Here is an 18,868-nt window from a genome sequence, read left to right as displayed (position 1 = left end):
GCATCCTCAGGAGTGGTCGGGTATGACAGAGGTCCTTGAACAGCTGCCACCCCACCGACTTTAATTGAGGTGGGATCCCACCAGACAGAGAAAAAGGCCAGAGGTTTCTAATTTTAACTAGAAGTCTGCTTTGCTTCTTGAGCATGGATGCCCAGTTCTGGTGGTAAAGAATTTTCCATATGACTCTGGGGTAGAGAGACAAGCAGCTATTTATATTCATGCACGGAGCTCGAAAGGAGAGAGGAGAGGGATAGTTAAGAAAGGAGAGAATCCGAAAGGGAGTCAAAGAATGTTTTTCCACACCAGAAACAAGGGCATGTATTGCAGTGTTGAAACACGTTTTGTTGGAGGTCCTAAGTTCTGCCTTAAGCTCATTCACTAGTGAGCTGTGTGGTCTTGTGCAAGGTCTTCTCGGGTTTTGGGTTTGTTTTTCCCATGAAGATATAGACAGCTACATTATAAAGTGGTTGGAGGAATGTTTTGAGATGATGCTTAGCAAAAATTCAGCAGGGTGCCTGGTGCCTAGACTGTGTCGGGAAATGACTGCTCTCATTTAGTAGTCAGATCTTACAGCATCAGATTTATCCTAAGGCCTTGCCCTTTTAAGAATATCTATAGATATATAGATATAAATAAAAAACCAACTCCTACTTCCAATCATATTTCTTTTCATCTTAATCTGCTGCTCACCCTGGTACACAGTGAACAGACACATTCTCTTTAGTTAAGATTTCCAGTTGTAACCTTCTTTCCTTCAATATAATGTAAAAAATATTTGGTTTATTAATGCAGTTCTTTTTTATTACAATGATGCCTCTCATTGAGGGTGGCCGGCTTATGGCAAATGTCAAGTCCTGTTTCCCTGTGCAGCATTTATCTTAATCACAGCCTCGATGGCGTGGCAGTGCACGTTTTAAAGTGCCATGGGAAAACTTGAAGTCAACTGGCTTGGGAACAATGATGTGAACCAACTTTAAGGTCAAAATGTCATATAAATATCTTTAAAATGTGCAGTGAGCTCTCTGGAATTCCAGGGTCTGACCTGTATCTTGACTTCTGATTTGTGTCTTACGCTGTGCAGGTTCTGATGCAAGGCAAAAATCCGGGGATCGCCTGGAAGTACGCCCTGCCCAGGGCCGCGAACGGGACGCAGCCGGCGCCGAAAAGACACGTCCACTCCTGGAGCACAGTGCGGTCCGCCTGCTCCGCCTCCTGCGGCGGAGGTGCGTTCGCTTCTTTGTGTCATCCTCGCAGTCTCTCCTTAAAACAGGCTCTTTCGCCCCGGGACTCTTTGAATTGTATGGTTTGAATAAGCAACAAAAGAACTGTCTCTTATGGGAACCATCACTCTGAAAAGCAAATATTATTGTACTACTCGAGGATTTTCCTATGCAGCAAGGAAGCGATTCTCACAAAACTCGTCAGCCACAACCAGGACTCAAAGTCACACGTCAGAACCCTCTGGGGGAAATACGCAGGGTGCAGCAGAAGTAAGGCCCCCGTGGGTGTGGTTGGTAGGGTAATAAGATGGGTGTAACAATTTATAGTTATAACTCGAACATTTCACCTAAAATGTCATGTGGTGTGCTTAAGTGTGATATTGTTAGGTTACAGAATTACATGCATATTGATTTTGTTAAAAGATTTTATGATAAAATATGAGGCATCACTTCTGCTGGACCCTGTAAAAAGTCTATTTATAAGAATATTTACATATATATTCATACATTTAAAAATTTTTTCAGCCCGCAGTTTAGTTTTCCTGTACTGTGACTTCTCTGGTGCTGTAAACTGCCCGCTGGGACTTAGAGAAGGCAGGGCTGTGATGAGGGAGGACACAAGCAATGCAGACCTCAGGCAGCTCTGAAGGCGGGGGTACTGCGCCCTGCCGTCTGCTCAGGGGCGAGGCCAGCAGGCCTCAGAAGGGAGATGGATTAACTCTGAGAAATAACCCTTGTAAGGAAAAAACCCAGTTATCCTCTCAGCAAGTAGAGGCTGACACTTTATCGAGATCCCAAAACATCACGCATTTGCTTGTTAGGCACATTTTGTCATGCTTGGGAAAAGGAAGAAAAGTCCATAAAGAGGCCCATGAAAAGAAAGCATGAAGGTCGGTCACCCCTTTCTTCATGTCCAGAGCACCTGGTGACACTGGGTCCCCTAACTCTTTCCACCCCACTTAGCGAAATGGGGCATCTCAGAACCAGAGACAGAGCAGGAATAGAGAAAATGAAGAAATTCTTGTGTCTATAAGGCCTGTTCTTCAGGAATTCATAGTAATTAACAAGATATGAGGAAATACTTCTTTTTAAAAACCTCAAATAATTTAAAAGTAATACAATTTTAGCAATAAACATTTTAAACCCGGCACACACTAAATGAATTACTCAGATTCTGTGGCACACTGAAAAATATACTGTTTTGCCATTCTGACCAAAAAATAGGTATGCTTTAGATTCAGTCACACCAGACAGCTGTTGTTGCGTTGGCTACTGTCTTTTTACTTGATAGTCTAAGGGCAGGAGGTCAGTACCTCAATTAGGTAGTCTAGTGTTGCATGTTTTAAAAAATTTGTGCAGCACACTGGTTGGAAATCATTACTATAGACATATCTTTACACTTTTTTACTGAGTTTTGGAGCCTGAGCAGTTTTTCCCATATCAAGGGTTCTTTCAGATCATTTGCAATAACTCCCTGGTGTTCCAGAGAGAGCACAGGTCCTTGGGAAGGAGAGAGATTCGATCATTTTCCATTTACAGGAAATGAATCCAGCCAAAGGGAGGATGCTGGAGAAATGCATTGTGGGATTCCCTCTTGCCTTGATTTAGCAATCCGGTCACATGACTCACAGGTCACATTGTGTCCAAGGCATTTGAGAAGTGAATAAGTTCTCTGGAAGTAAACTCTTAGGGAATCCCTGTGTGGTTTTGTTAAGTGCCTCCTGAAGGCAAGTCCACTTCAACCTAGCTGTAAGAGCAGGGGCAGCTTTTCACTGCTTCTCAGATTGATTTTAAGGAAAAGCACCATGTAAGTATAAACAATGCAGAGAGGAGGCAGAATTCCTATTCGGGGAGCTGACAGACAGCTATTCACAAAATTCATGCCTCTGATGAGAAGTCCTGAAACGAACACTGCAGGCAAGGTGTGGGATGCCACTGAAACAGGAAACCAGAATCCTAGCTGACAGGTCCGAATACGTATGTATTCAGTGAGCTCCACTCCTCATGTATGTGTGCGTCATACCATTATGGAAGTGGAGGATGCTTCGTGGAAAGGCAGAATCTCGGAGTTTCTGCGAGTGATTCACCGATGGTTTTTCTTTGAAGAATTCTTTCCACTGGATGTGTGCAGTGTGAGTTCAAGTCGATGGGATGTTCCCTGCATGGCTGCCCTGTTTTCAAAAGCCTGCATGTGTCACTGTGTGGCTCTAAAATGCAGAGCAGTCTTGACGATGAAGAAGCTACATGTGAAAATTATTAAGATATAAAAGCTATTATTATCTTGGTGGGGGGGAATAGGATCAAACGAGTTGCAGATTTTACCAAAAGGAGGCCTTCTCACACAGTAATTCTGTATCTTAAAGTATCAAAACCCAGGTAAATCAGCTAAATTTGGAAACGAAATTGAATTGGTTATCTGTATTTTTTACTTTGTGACTTTTGATGTCTTACTAGGTTACATAAGTGTAAAGGCCATTTGCTTACGAGATCAAAATACTCAAGTCAATTCCTCGTTCTGCAATGCAAGAACCAAGCCAGCAACTGAACCCAAAGTATGCAACGCTTTCTCCTGCCCTGCCTAGTAAGTCATCTGGAAATGTCTTTCTGGTTATATTTGTACTTTATATGCCTCTGTTGTTGGTATGAGATCACTAAAGCCCATCAGGTCAATGCTTCTGATCAAAAGTGGTGTTAAGATAGACAGAATCCCCAGAAAGCTAACAAAAGAACGAAGGTAGGAGAGGTTCAAATATATAACTTGAAAAACACAAATTTGCTTTAGACATTCATTTAACTCTGCCTGTGCAAACCTAACCTTGAGGTGTAAAAGTGTTTTTATTTTTTAACCTTTCCATAGACACTCTGCACTAGATCAAATAGATATTTAAATAACACAGATAACTGTATTAGTTACATTTCCACGTGGTTGTGTGTTTAACTTTTATATAGCTGTCTAAGAATTTAAAGATCATAATACTATGCAGACCATGAAACCCCAAATGCAAATTACACAGTAGCAAGACGCAGAATAAAAAGACGGGGTGAGAGGCCAAGTGGTAGTCCACTTCTGCTGGTGGGGACCTATGGGGAGCTCCGTGGGTTTGTTTTTGGGTGGATTTTAGCTGTACTATTGTTTGAACAGTAATTTTAGTAATCTCCCCAGCCATATGGAGTCTTTTCTTGTGCGATTTATCTCCTGCCAAATGTATTTATATAGAATTGACAGAGTTTTTTCAGAAGCAACATTTGTTCACTAATGTTTCAGACCATCTTAATAAGCAGTGTTTGCTTTGTGGTAAGGCAGTGATATTACACAGGCTTTTTATACACATACATGTGTATAAATAGTGTATTAGCCATAATTGTCTAATTATGTCTGGGCCTGTAACTATCCACCAATCCCGCATGCCCAACTGCCAGCCCAGTCTTTGTCTTAGAATCTGGAACCAGCTATATCCTAAACACAAGAAAGAGAAATCTGGGGTGCTTTCATGAATTTTCCCCTTTTGCTTAGAATCATGTTCTAAGGAACACATGTCTCCACAACATGACTACCAGACAGTTGTCACTGGCCGTTGTGATTTCTCCTTTAGGTGGTAGGGGTGTGTATATGCATGTAGGAATTGTATGCTCGAATGGCAAGCTGGGATTTTATTTCAAACTTCCTCCTCGTCATGGGTTATCTCGGCCAGCCACAGAAAGGGACCCCACTTCCATACACATCCACGAAAAGGGAGAGAGCCTTGGTCCTGTCCAGCCCCTAGGACCTGCCCGGTGACTCCACGTAGAAATGGCACCCTGGGCAGTAACAGCTTCACTGGTTATTTAAAAGCAGACACGCCCCTCCCCTGACTGGCAAGTCACAGTGGCGAAAGGGCAGAGTCTTTCATTGTCTTCTTTCTTCGTCACCCTATTACTTACGTCTCATTACTTTCTGTTGGAATCATGGGGACTCTCAGGGATATTCTTCCCTAGGGAGATCCTAGAATGGAAGTTTAGACTCAGACTGCTAGAGCTGGAAGGACAAAGAAATGAATCTGAGCCAGCTCCACTATCTTCCCACGCAGCAGGTGAGCCACGTGGGGGCCTCACTGTAGGCCGGCCCTGAGCCGAGCACTGGGGTGTGGAGTGAGTAGCTGGTAGCTCTTGCCCTCAGCAAACCCACAACCAAATGGAACAGGCGGAAGCATCAAGACGTCCTGCAGATGCAGTGAGAGACACGCTGTAAAAAAGGTCACATAGAAGATCAGTGAGCGAGAAATGAACGCTGTAGGTGTCTGGTCTGTGAGGAAGGGGGTGGGGAAGGAGGCCAGGTGTGGCACGAGCCGGAGGCCCAGGAGTGGGGACCGTGCTTGCCACGCACAAAGTCCACGGGTGTTATGGTTTTCCTGCTACTTGTACAAAGTCACCATCTTAGCCATGTAAAGGAAAGAAACTTGGTAAACAAAAGAAACACTATTTTTATAGAAATGTTAAAGCTACTGATTTCATAATGTTTTCTTTATGTCTTATTATAAAATCAAATAATTATACAAACAGGAAATACTTTACTTGACACAATCTTTAAGAAAGATAATATGGATTATGCAGTGGTTTAGAATACACATAATCCTAAATCCATGTGCTAAATTCTCTGGACTAAAAGTCTTTAATTTCACATGTCAGGCTTGTGCAGAAACCAGAAAAAAAATTTATAGGACTAGGGAAGGTCAGAGAAATGCAAAGATATAATAAGAGCATATTTGTGACATTCTATTCCTTAAAATGATACTGAGAATATTGGTAGATCAAGCTGAGTTTTAGACATTTCTATGGCTCCAGTGTATTAATGATTATGTCTGATAGATCTTTTTAATGCTAGGTCTTCAAATTATAGAATTTCGATTAATCAAAGTCATTGAAAAGGATTAATAGTTTCATTTGACTCACCTTCACATAGATAGAATTCAAGGCTCAGGCTGCTGTGGGAAAAGGTGGTCTGGCAATTTTTAAATAAAGAACACAAGGTTATATCTCTAGCTCATCAGTAAATTTTAAGGCTAACCAGAGAATTAGGTGGTAGAATTGCCTGCTTAGAAATGTCCCCTGTGAGACCACCGCTGAATGCACCCCTCTGCCCTACATGCATGCGCACCCCACCCCACCCCCACCCAATGGATCGCTCCTCCATGAACCTCACTCACTGTTGTGGTTTATGTTAACTACGATGGTGGCGATTATCAGGAAGCATTGTCTTTGTTCACATATCTGCCTCGTCAGTGTGTTGTAGGCTCCTTAATGGAAAGAACATCGCCTCATTCCTTTTTCCAACCCTGATGCCCAGGAGAGTCCCTGGCACAAAGTTAGGATCCCAAGAAATTTGGCTGAATGACTGGATGGCTCAGATTTCCAAGTGGCACATGTTTCTTCCCCGGCAAGGGCAGGAATGTATTTTCCCCCAGAACTTTGCGGTGACTAGATGTGACACCCTATAGCTGGGCCACATTAGTGAGAACTTCAAAATCTGTAAGAGAAGAATTAGTAGGAGTCTCCCTTATGGGTCCTAAAATTGACCTAAGGCTTCCACCAGGTGGTCAGTGTTTCGCAGGAACTGCTTTGGAAGGTACGAGCCCAAGTCTGAGCGTCACTGGAGGTAATTTTGCTTTTCCCCGACAGCTGGAAGCCGGGCGAGTGGAGCGTGTGCAGCCGGCCGTGTGCGGGGGGCCAGCAGAGCCGGAAGATCCAGTGTGTCCAGAAGCAGCCCTTCCAGAAGGAGGCGGCCGTGCTGCACTCCCTCTGCCCCGTGAGCACACCCACGCAAGTGCAAGCCTGCAACAGCCACGCCTGCCCCCCGGAGTGGACCTCCGGGCCCTGGTCCCAGGTAACTGCGAGTTGTGGGTCTTGTTCCTCGTGGAAAATGACGGCAACAAAGATACAGGTGGCGTCTCTGCTTCCCAGGAGACCGTCAGCTGGTTTCACACCTGCCTTCCTGAGGGCCACACTGAGTTCATGTGAGGGGCGCTGTCATTAACGTTTTCGGTGATTCTCACACAACCTGCTGTTTGGGAATCTTTAGAAGTCCAGAAATTAGAGCAGAGTGTGGGGGCCCTGTAGGCTGGACTAGTAGCCCAGTGAGACAGCGTTCGAGTGCCAGAGGATTGGCCGGTGGAACTGGCAACTGAATTTGTCAAAACAAAGGGTAAGGCATAAAAAGGAGATTTAACTGTTGCTTCGATGAAGGGTGAGGGGTTTGAAAGAATACAGAGAGGAGTTGGGCCTAAAGCTTGATTTGTCACCAACTCCCAGTGAAATGTAAAGTTATAAAGTTGGAAGAAGCATAGAACTACCTGTCATTTACGACTCAAAGGTTCTCAAACAAGGGGGTACGTTTGCCCCCAGGGCACATTCAATGCCAGGAGACATGTTTGATTGTCACAGTGAGTGGGGGATGGGTATCACCGGTGAGGGAAATATCCTACAATAGACTGGACCCCTCCCCAGTACAAAAGTTACCTGGTCCAAATGGTGCTGAGGGTGAGAACTCTGCTCTGTAACGGCCCAGCCTCTGCTAAACTGCGGATGGGGAGACAATCTGGGGGAATAATACAATTTCAGGGGTTGTATGGCCTGAACCGTGGAGCCAGTGGCAGCCCGGGGCCCCATTTCCGCCCTGCCCCCTCCAGCACGCCTGCTGTCCGGTTGGTTCAGTTTAACAGTGCGCTGCCGTGCCCCGATCAGAGATCAGAACAAAGTTCTGCTTCGCTTTTTTAATGACAGAACATTATGAAAAATGTTTTTTAATGTTAAGAGTCTATCTTTTGGGGGAGTAAGGAGCTGGGAGTGGGGAGAAACATCTCCAAGCATGCTTAGGTGTCCTTCAAAGTGAGGGCGCGTGTTCGTTTATCCCAGATGGCAAATCTGAGTTGTGTGTGGCGTTGAGGCGGGTCTCTGTCTGCAGCTGGGAGTTCTAAATTACCAGAGGAGAATTCAGAGGGCTGTTCCAGCCCAGTGTGCACGGCGGGTGTGGAGAGAGGACATGGGCGTGCGGAGTGTCAAATAGGGGCTTCAGCGAGAGAAGGAGCCTTAGTGCATGGCATTTGCCCTGAACTTCACATGGAAATATTTTGAGAGTATTTTTTAAATTTTTTTTTATTACTAAAAGCAAATATGCCCGAGAACCTGAAAATCATTTGAAACTAGCATGCCAACGCATTTTTTTTTCCCAATCTCCAGTGTTCCAAGACCTGCGGGCGAGGCGTGCGGAAACGCGCGGTGCTGTGCAGAAGCGCCTCCGCGGCGGAGGGCCTGCCGGACAGCCTGTGCGCCGGCGCCCCCAGGCCGGAGTCGCAGGAGGGCTGTGTCCTGGGCCGGTGCCCGAAGAACAGCCGGCTACAGTGGGCCGCCTCCTCGTGGAGTGAGGTACGACCTCCATGTACTGCTAGGGGCGGCGGTGGTGCTGCCGCTGTTCTAGCCCAGCTTGGGCACCGCCACCAGATGCTCGGGGCTTCTTTCCGTTCAACACGCGTGTGCCAGGCACCCTTCTGGTCCCTCCTCCTTCCTGCCTGCCTTCATCAAATATTGGTGAAGCGGCCATCACCCCGACTGGGCAGTGGAGGTGCAGAAACTGACGGGGTCGGGTCACTCCACCAGGCAGCCGAGGTCCACCCAGCCCGAGATCAGGAGGAATCCTTGGCAGAAGAGGCTTTCCAGGGAGTGCGGGCCTGAAGGATGAGCAGGTGGGGCTGGGGAGAGCCTGTTCCAGTCCGAGGGTGGACACGGTACAGGGGACACAAGGGAACACACTCAGGAGGCAACAGGGGTACGCCGGGGCTGCCAAGGTCACCAGGGACAGAGCGGGAGGCCTCAGGTAACGGCCTAGAAATGTGTCCTGTAGACAGTAGGAGCCAATTAACGTGCAAGTGAAGGAGTGGGACAGGCAGGTTTTCAGGTCAGAGAGAAGGGGAGCGGATGCAGCACAGGCAGAGGCGGGAGAGGCGCCTGCACAGCTGTCACAGTACTCCGGCCTGAAGATGAAAGTGTGTGGGGGTGGAGAGAAGCATCACCTTTGAGCGGTCCCAGAAAGGCCCCTTGGGACCTTCAGGAATGTGTGGGCGAGGCTTGAAGATGCCTCCTGGGTTCCGGTGTGGGAGAGAGGCAGCCGAGCCAGAAGTGGACTCCGGTAACCAGGGAGGCAAGGTCTCTGCTCTTAAGGAGTTCACCGTCTTCTGAGGAAGACATGGGGAGAAGGAGAAAAGGCCAACAGGGGGATGGGGAGTTAGAAGGGGGGGCGGGGTTTGTGTGTCAACAGCTGGGGCCCTTTCCATCAGCGCCCTCGTTCTCTGTCTAATGGTCCGTCTAGAGCAGCGTGTGCATCTCTCTCTGTCCACTCGCTTTCTTTGAGACCTTAAAACCCTAGCGGCGGAATGCCTGGGCTTGGCCCAGACTTCCCATTTGAAAGCAGCTTCCAGTGCGCACTGTGGGTGTGCCCTGGGGCTCACCACTCACCAGGGCAGCTAAGCCTCACTTTCTTCCTCTACACAAAGGACCCAGCAGCGCTCACAGCTCCCACAGAGCTGCTGGGAGTAGGAAGCTCGGTCATCCTTTACTGCTTATGATGGTTGCACTAATGCCGGTTCTTACTCCCTCAGTTCATCAAGGCCCTACACTTTATCCCATAATGATGTTTCAAACCCTCGGAGCAAACACCAGTTTTCTCACACTGATTTCCTTTGTCTCCATCCCCGCCCCAGCTCCTTTTCTTGCCATAACAACGTCAGGTTATAACTCAGCCAGCAGAGAGGTGGGGGGAAACTAGGGTTGTTCCTCCCACCCCAGAGCCTCTGTCACCTGTGTGCCCCACCTCGTCGGCACAGATGCCCAGCTTCTTGGGGCTCAGGTGGAGCTGGGCAGCCAAACAAACGCCCCACAGAGCCCCGATCCCATGCTCTGCCGCCTCATCTCTGTCCAGACTTTGCTCCCTTGTGTCCACAGGGGAAGACAGCGTCTCATTCTGTTTTTTTTTTAGTGCTGGTGAGCTCTGCGACACTGGTTGTCTTACCTGTAGTGTGAGGGACCTGGTGCCATAGTTGTAGGGTCCTTGCGTGTGGTGGACCTGCCATTGTCCAATCCCTCTAATTCCACGCGGACGGTACATCCTCAGGTTGGAACACATCTGCATTGCACACTCACACCTCCTTTTTTTGGCTCCTAGTGTTCCACGACCTGTGGTCTGGGTGTGAGGAAGAGGGAGATGAAGTGCAGCGAGAAGACCTTCCAGGGAAAGCTGATAACTTTCCCAGAGCGAAGGTGCCGCAACATTAAGAAGCCAAACCTGGACTTGGAGGAAACCTGCAACCGAGGGGCCTGTCCGGCTCGTTCGGGGTACGGTGTGGCAGCTGGATGGTACTCATCGCCATGGCAACAGGTGAGTACACACACATCTATGAGGTTTCTATTTAAGTGAGACTCAAAAGGAGGCAGTCCGCCATGGGCTGCTGTTAGAGACCTGTCCACAGGTTCAAAACAAAGTCCTTACGTTCTTTGGCCCACCCACCTCCTGTGTGGCCTGAAAGGTTACAGGATCTGTGAGCCTCAGTTTTCACATCTAACGCAGTTGGAAGATATCTTGCAAGGCTTTTTTTTTAAATGAGTAATAAGATAATATAAAGCACTCAGTACTCGGTTTGTCTATAGTGCTAATCTTTGCGTTTGCCACTGCTATTAAATCCACTGCTAGAGTTGGCTGCCTTCTAAAAGTCACAATCTTGACTCATTTGGTTCTTATGTTTCCAAATAATATTATAATAATAGCTAGCCAACATTTGTCAAGCCATTGCTATACAGTATGGTAAATGCTTTACATGCATTTGCGGTTCTCTCACTTCATCCTTTTAATAGTCTTATTAGTGGATATTCTTGTCCCTATTTTGTAGCTGGGGCAGGAAAATCTCAGAGTTAGGCAGTTCAGCCAAGGACCCCCAGCTTTTTCATCTCATTATACATTCATGCCACCCTTTTCCTCAGAAGACTTAGGTGAAATGTTGGTCACATTGGTTTGGTTCTTATTGGCAGGAGTATGTGATGCTGTCCAAGAGAACAGCGTGTCCTCGGGAATCCAAAGCTGTCTTTGGTGCTCGCAGCATTCCAGCCAACAGCGGTACACAGCTGTGCAAAGAACTTGCTGGCTCGGGATGCTGCCCACAACTCCCCGTGAAGTATAGGGGTGGGCGAGGTCCCGTTTGTCTGTATGTGCATGAACCTGTGTTTACATACACACTTTCCTGCATAGATATTCACACATATGTATGTGTATGTATTGTAAATACACAGGTATGCATGCGGTGGACCCTCGGACAACATGGCTTTGAATTGTACAGGCCCACTTACACATGGATCTTTTCAATAGTTACCAGAAGTGCATTTTCTCTTCCTTATGATTTTCTTCATAACATTTTTCTCTGGCTGACTTTATCATAAGAATACAGTGTGTGTATATGTGTGTATATATATATATATATATATAAACACAAAGTATGTGTTAATAGACTATGTTATCAATGAAGGTTCTAGTCAACAGTTGGCTATTAGTAGTTAAGCTTTGCGGGGAGTCAAAATTACACATGGATTTTCAACTGCACGGAGTGTCGATACCCCAAACCCACGCTGTTCCAGAGTCAGCTGTGTGAGAGAGAGAAAGAGAGACAGTCTGGGAAGCAGCACACGGAGAAAGGAAATCAGCATGGCGTTCTCTCTCCAGATTGGCTGGCACTGCACCTGTGTCCCAGGTGCAATACCTACAGCTATGGATTGCTTTTAAAAATTTTTATCATTATTTTCCTCATTTAACAGATTTGGAAATTTTTATATGGTTATGTAGATCAGTAAAGCATCGCCAGCATGCCAAATCTGTGTCCCTGGCCCCTACCTGTTTGTGCTACCAATGGCCCATAAAATGTAAATGGTAATAAAATAAAAATGATTATATAGTGAAATTTAAAAAGCAAGATAAAAGCTCATCAATTTAAAGGGCTTTTTCTCTGACAGTATTTTCTTATTTATCCTTTTGTTACAAAATCTTTGTTCTTTTGTTCAGACACACATGAAAATGTAAGAACGTTGACAGCCCTTGTTAGTCATTTATTTTTCAGGAAAACACTACCTGGACAGTAGTAATGCTGACTGCTGGGAAGCAGCGTACCCACCGTGCCAACCAGGAACTCGCTGGGCACCGAGGGCTTGGTTCCAGAGCCCCTTGAGTATCGTTTCTTTTGCTGTCCTCACTTTGAACTATCCCCTCCACCACCGCATCTGCAGAGATTATTCGGAATTCTTTACATACTGTGATTAATTGCCTAGATGTGTCTGTATTTGTTTCCGCATTCTTAGGGCAGCTTCTGTATTTCTGGAAGCTCTCTTCTCTCCGAGTCACTTAACGGGGAGAGATACACTCGGGTAAGCTGGCATTAGCCTAAGACCCTTCTAATCAGGCCAAATGGCTCCCACATGTTAGAAGAGACTGTAGATGGTAAGCACACGTACCTGGCTCTGCACGGTTCGTTTTATCAACAGGCATCCTGCTAATGCCGTAAAGCATGGAGATCCTCTGATAGCACTGACCCTCCAAGGATACGATCCAGCTGAGTGTTTCTGACTCCCTCCTCTTCTCCCTCTTCTACAGTGCACGGTGACCTGTGGAGGAGGGGTCCAGACCCGATCCGTCCACTGTGTGCAGCAGGGCCGGCCCTCCGCCGGTTGTCTGCTCCGACAGAAACCTCCAGCGATGCGAGCCTGCAACACTAACTTTTGCCCAGCTCCTGAAAAGAGAGGTAACGAGGACCCCACACTCCATCAATTTTACTAGTCTTCAGAGAATGTTTCAGAAACCCCTCCCATTTGCTTGTACAGGTTGTGTGTTCCACACCTCTAGGGGGCGCCCTTCACATCCAGGTCTATGGGAACAGTGCTCCTCGCAGGTGTACGAGGCACAAATCCAGGCAGTTCCTGCTCAGAATGATCTCATATGCAGGGAGATTTAATTATATGATAAGGCTTTTTAGTCATCAATTCTTACCTCGAAAGGGAGAAATGGTAATCTTGTGAGTCCGTTTTTCCAAACTAAATTTTGACTGAACACACACATGGAAAAGTAAGCACCGTGTGCCAGAGATAGAACTAATCAGTGGGAATGCCAGCGTGAACAGGAATTGCCCTCAAGGAGCTCACATATTGAAAGGATAGATTAATTACAGACAATTAGAGTGAATATGCATTATCCTAGGACTACAACTTAAATGTTCTCTTAGTTCAAAGGCAGTGCAGTGAGTGCTGATGGGAAAAATGGGAAATTCAGTTATACAAATAGACTACATCACTCCTCACAAGTGCAGCCTCTTTTGAAGTAATCGAACAGCATGAAATATTTTTTCAGCCTAATCGGATTTCCTTGGGCTAAAGAATCATGTATCTGCTGAGTTGTCCTTTTATTTAATCACAGCTCTTCCAAGACTGTCCAGTCTTTTAGCCTACGCTGTCCAATTTGTGGTGAATCAGCTTCAGGACTCTGACTCAATTCTCATCTCTCTCTCTCCATTGTTCACCTACTTCTTCTACAGCCTTTGCTCCAGGCTCTGGGCATCACTGTCCCTTCCTCTGCTCTGCCCCCATCTTCTCTGAGGCTAGCACAAGATCAGAGGGCTAGTAATACGCAGTTGCTCCCAGCCAGGCCACCTCTAGGCAATGCTGGAGTTCTGCAAACCTGCAGCCTCTCTCAGCAGAAAGCTAAGGAGTGGGGGTGGGGGAATATACACATTTTGAGCAAGTGGTCATGTTTTCCTAGACCATCTCCTCCTTTCTTCACTGTCAGTGATTTCAAATTTCCACCGTTTAGTCAGATGGCTCCAGACACAATCACACATACAAAGATTGCAGGAACCTGGTCAGCCAATGCCAGAGCTACCTCCTACTCTGAGTGGCTGGGAGCTAATGGTGAATTTGGGGTAGAGGCATTACATGAACTGGCTTAAGGATCACAGGGGTCACTGTGAGGCGGGATGTGTATGTTAAAGGGAATTTTAGGCAGAGGAAGGAAGGCTTGAAGAACTAACCTTAGGCAGCTCTGAATCATAGAAAGGGAGGCTACCATCGGGAGCAGCAGGAGAGCTGAGAGTTTTGAGTGCAGTTACCAAAGGCACCGTGGAGAGCCACTGAAGGACAAACTCAGAAGGCACTTGAGTAGATGCGCATGGGCAATGTGGGCTTTAAAGGGCGTTGAAGATAAAGGCAACTCAAGGCTTGCACAGAGGAGGGGAGAACTATCCCAGCTGTGAATGAGAATAATCACATAGTGGGTAGACCCTAAATATTAAATAAATAAAAAATCCTTGGGAATCCAGTACAATGACTGGGCCCTAACTCCTTAAACATGTACTATGTTTACATAAAGAACATCTTACTTACAATTTCATGTGCATTCTGTGTCTCACGAGGCCCTTCTGGATCAGAATCCCTGATGTCCAGCGTCCTGCTTCTGATCCATAATCTCAGCTGCTGTCCTACTTAAAGAAATTAGAAAGGACTGGTGTTGACTTACATTCACTTAGTTGCAAATTGGCTATGAGATTTTCGTAAAACTACACGCTGTTGCAGCTGGGTCTCTAATACAGGTGCCACAATTCCCAGTACCTTGGGCTTCTTGTTCCCCAGAGTAATCTGCACAGACCAGCAGCAGCATCTGCTGTGTGCTTGTTAGAAGCACAGAACCCCGGCGCTCACCAGAGACCTTCTGAACCAGAACCTGTGGTTTTACAAGATCCTCCGGTGATTTTAAATGTGCTGGTCTGGGTACTTCCCTTGGGTGCAAAATGGTACCTCCAGGCTATTTGGGGAGGATCAGATAAGCTCTAGCTAGACATGACTTTTTGTCTTAACATCCACTCTTCCCCCACCTGTTTAACTTTTACTAAGGGTCATAGTCCCTTTCGATGTCTAAATGCTGCTTTCCCCACCTTCCTGCCAAAGTCCCAATGGGGAAGAAGAAACACCACTCAGAAGCACAGGCAGGCGGATGCCAGGCCTTTGATCTGCAGGGTTGTGCCTTCAGAAAAGAGCCTGAGCCTTTTCCTAACACGCTGAACCTGCTTTCTCATTTCAGAGGATCCAGCCTGTGTGGATTTCTTCAGCTGGTGTCATCTGGTTCCTCAACACGGTGTCTGCAACCACAAATTTTACGGCAAGCAGTGCTGTAAGTCATGCACGAGGAAAAGCTGACCCCAGCCCACCCCCTGCTGCCCCTCCAGTGCCTGAGGGCCAGGGGCTCACCTTCCAGATCCGTGACGGCTGAAGGCCGCAGCAGCTCACCAGTGGTCTGCGGCGTGGAGGGGCCCACTCCGAAGAACAGGTGGGCTTCTTTTCCAGTTCCCCCGAGCACATGGTACTCTGAAGCACTTGAAAATGGGAAGCGACGACAAATCTGACAGAGAAACAAAAATGAAAACGACATGGATTTGCACTGTGTGCATGGAAGGAGTGAGGAGTCACACTGAGATAGGTGAACTCTGAGTTTGGTCGAAGTGAGAATCCAGCCAACTTTGGCCATATCCCCCTTGGCGTCTGAAAGGGTTCCGTGGCAAAGACATCAGTTTTGGAAAGGCCCTTTATGACTTCAGGTCGTAGGCTGAGAGTTGGAGGATCGGACACGGACGGGACGTTTACTTGGAGCTCACGGTTTGGCTGGAGCTGTGGACATGCCGAGCCAGGAGCTGGCCAGGAAGCCCACTGGTGCTCACAGTGGTGCGTGCTGCTGGACGGGCAGGCATCACGTTATGTTTATTTAGTGTGCGTGTGTTTTTATTATTTTGTTTAAAGTATATTCTGCTTATAGAGAGTCTCCAAGACTAAAATTCACAACTTGAAAAGGAATATTCTAAAAACACGGCAACATGGACTATTTAAGATTGCCGTTTCATTGAAATTCACACTCTGGGGATAAAAAACAAAAGCTCATAAGAAGGGTAAATCTTAATGCCCCGCACATTATATCAACCTCGTAACTTTTGGTGCTAGACAGGATCCTCTAGTCTGCTCTTTGGGAATCAGAATTGGTGAAATGTTTATTTCTGGTAAAAATCTAGGAGGAGTTAAATAGCAGTGTGCTGAAAGAGAGGAGGCCATTATTTGTAATGCTCCCTACTTATTATCATAGCTGCTTGGAAAATTAAAGGCCACTTGTGGGTTTTCTTCCTACCAACTGACATGTTTAAATTTGCCCTAGGATTTGGTTTACAAGAAAAAAGTCATCGTGGCAAGAGTGAAGTCCATCTGTCTTCTTGCTACATTAATATTAATAAATCATAATATGGCAAAACTGTTTAATGAATAAGAGTATTTTCCAATCTTTCAGATGATATTTTCAGTCTTCAAAGGCCAGCTGTCGGTTGGCACTAATGAGCTTAAAATTGTTCTCAATTGCAAAAACACCACACTAATTTGCCAAAACCAAAGTAACTTACAAGACGGAGTCCTCCTGTAATTTTTTGAGCTGTGGTTATAAAGGACATATTTATATAATTCTACCCTAGTCCTCAATTTTTTGATGAATGTAACCCAGTTTTACTGCTTTAAAAAGTTTCGATTCAAACAGGGGTTTGCCAGCTCAGCACAACCAACTGGACAGCGGTCCGTGGAACTCGGGGCATCCCTGGTTCCCACTCTCACTGAACCGTGCGCTCTCAAACCTCTGAGGAATGATCAGGACATTGTCTCAGCTCTCTTGGCCTAGATTAGTGGTCATTTTATCATCAGAAAAAAAGATTTATGCATCACCACCCTTGATGAATTACAAGTTATTTGTTTCTTTATATAATTATCATTTTATTATTTTATGGAGAAATTAATTTATTAATAGCCTATTGTTATGTGTTCTCACTTGCTTCTCTGATATTAATTCTGAGGAAAAGTGTTGAATAAAACCATGGGTTATGGAGAAAAGTCAAAATATATGTATAATATTTAATTATTTTATAAGTTTTATAATAAAGTGTTGTTTCTTTATCTCAAACTTGTTAAGTTCTTGAATAAATTAGTGAGAAGTTAGTTATTTCCAAGGTGATTTAACTGTATAAATGATTAATTTTTCAGTGAAAAGTTGAGAAATTTTTAGGGGGGAGAGATATTAATGAATTTTCCTGTTTGTATATGATAAAATTTAAAACTATCAAGCATTGAGGTGAAATAGATGACATATTTACTGTCTTATAAGGACACTAAATTATTTTTTCTACTCTAACGATCGTGTAAACATTTATGGAAATCCAAGTTAGTTAGATAAACCTACCATAAATGTAGTTGGTTTTCATTCTAGTAAAATTGTTTTGCAAAGAGAAAGAGAGAAGGGAGGAAGAAGGAAGGAAAAAACAACCCTAAATAACAGACCAGAAATAAACCCATGCCTATATGTTCCATTAATCCAACACAGGAGGACCCATTATATAAGGACAGTTGGGGAAACTGGACAGATATGGGAAAAAAATGAAATGACCACTTTCTTACACCATATACAAAAATAAACTCAAAACAGATTAAAGACTGAAATGCAAACCCCAAACCATAAAGCTCCTAGAATTAAAAATAGGGAAAAATAGGGAGTAAACTCTTCGACATCACCCTTAGTAATATTTTTGGATATGTCATAGCAAGCAAAGAAAAAAATAAACATCAAACTGAAAAGGTTTTGCACAATGAAGGAAGCCAACAAAATAAAAAGACAACCTACTAAATGGGAGTAGATACTTCTGGGAAGGGGTTAATATCCAAAATATACATATATATATATTATATATATATATATTTTAAAAAAACACACAATTTAACACCAGAAAAAAAACCCAGACCATGGTTAAAATATGGGCAGAGGACCTGCATAGACACTTCTCCAAAAAGGATGCACAGATGGCCCCTAGATATATGAAAAGAGGCTCAACATCACAAATCATCAGAGAAATGCAAATTAACACCACAACGCAGTGTCACTTCATACCAGTCAGAATGGCCGTCATCAATAAATCAGTGAACAAGTGCTGGCGAGGATGTGGAGCAAAGAGAACTCCTGCGCACTGTTGGTGGGATTACAAACCTGTGTGGCCACTATGGAAAACAGTATGGAGGTTCCTCAAAAATTAAAAATAGAACTGCCATACTGACCCAGCAATTCCACTCCTGGTTGTTCATCTGAAGAAATCCAAAGGTCCAACTTGAAAAGACATGTGCACCCACCCAATCACTGCAGCACTGTTTGCAGTAGCCAAGATAGGGAAGCTACCTAACTGTCCAACGATAGATGAATGGATAAAGAAGTGGCACAATGGACTATTACTCAGCCATAAAAAAAAATATGAAGTCTTAACATTTGGGACAGCATGGATGGACTTAGGGGGAATTAATGCTAAGTGAAATAAGTCAGACAGAGAAAGACAAATACCATATGATTTCACTTATATGTGGAATCTAAAAAACAAAATGAACAAACAAAGCAGAAACAAACTCATAGATCCAGAGAACAAACTGATAGTTGCCAGATAGAAGGGAAGTTTGGAGAGTGGGTAAAAACGGTGCAGACATTTAGTAGTATACATTGGCAGTTAAACAGTCCCAGGGATGCGAAGCACAGCGTAGGG

At 45.2% G+C, this 18,868-nt stretch overlaps 1 protein-coding gene across 2 annotated transcripts in view; it reads left to right on the top strand.

Annotated features, from left to right (window-relative positions):
* Positions 1–17,011, top strand: part of ADAMTS18 (ADAM metallopeptidase with thrombospondin type 1 motif 18) — a 126,108-nt gene extending 109,097 nt beyond the window's left edge. For both annotated transcript variants that reach the window (XM_028501790.2, XM_036012243.1), the window contains 7 exons: positions 1,082–1,223; positions 3,675–3,801; positions 6,876–7,080; positions 8,433–8,618; positions 10,411–10,623; positions 12,877–13,024; positions 15,349–17,011. In XM_028501790.2, coding sequence (XP_028357591.1) covers positions 1,082–1,223; positions 3,675–3,801; positions 6,876–7,080; positions 8,433–8,618; positions 10,411–10,623; positions 12,877–13,024; positions 15,349–15,464 — 1,137 coding nt within the window. In that variant the 3' untranslated portion in view covers positions 15,465–17,011. The remainder of the gene's footprint in view (positions 1–1,081; positions 1,224–3,674; positions 3,802–6,875; positions 7,081–8,432; positions 8,619–10,410; positions 10,624–12,876; positions 13,025–15,348) is intronic.
* Positions 17,012–18,868: the final 1,857 nt, after the last annotated feature.

This window comes from Phyllostomus discolor, chromosome 12, assembly GCF_004126475.2.
Source record: "Phyllostomus discolor isolate MPI-MPIP mPhyDis1 chromosome 12, mPhyDis1.pri.v3, whole genome shotgun sequence".
Classification (NCBI taxonomy): Eukaryota; Metazoa; Chordata; class Mammalia; order Chiroptera; family Phyllostomidae; genus Phyllostomus; species Phyllostomus discolor.
The sequence above is the reverse complement of the archived record's forward strand: the minus strand, read 5'-3'. Positions and strand labels throughout refer to the sequence as shown.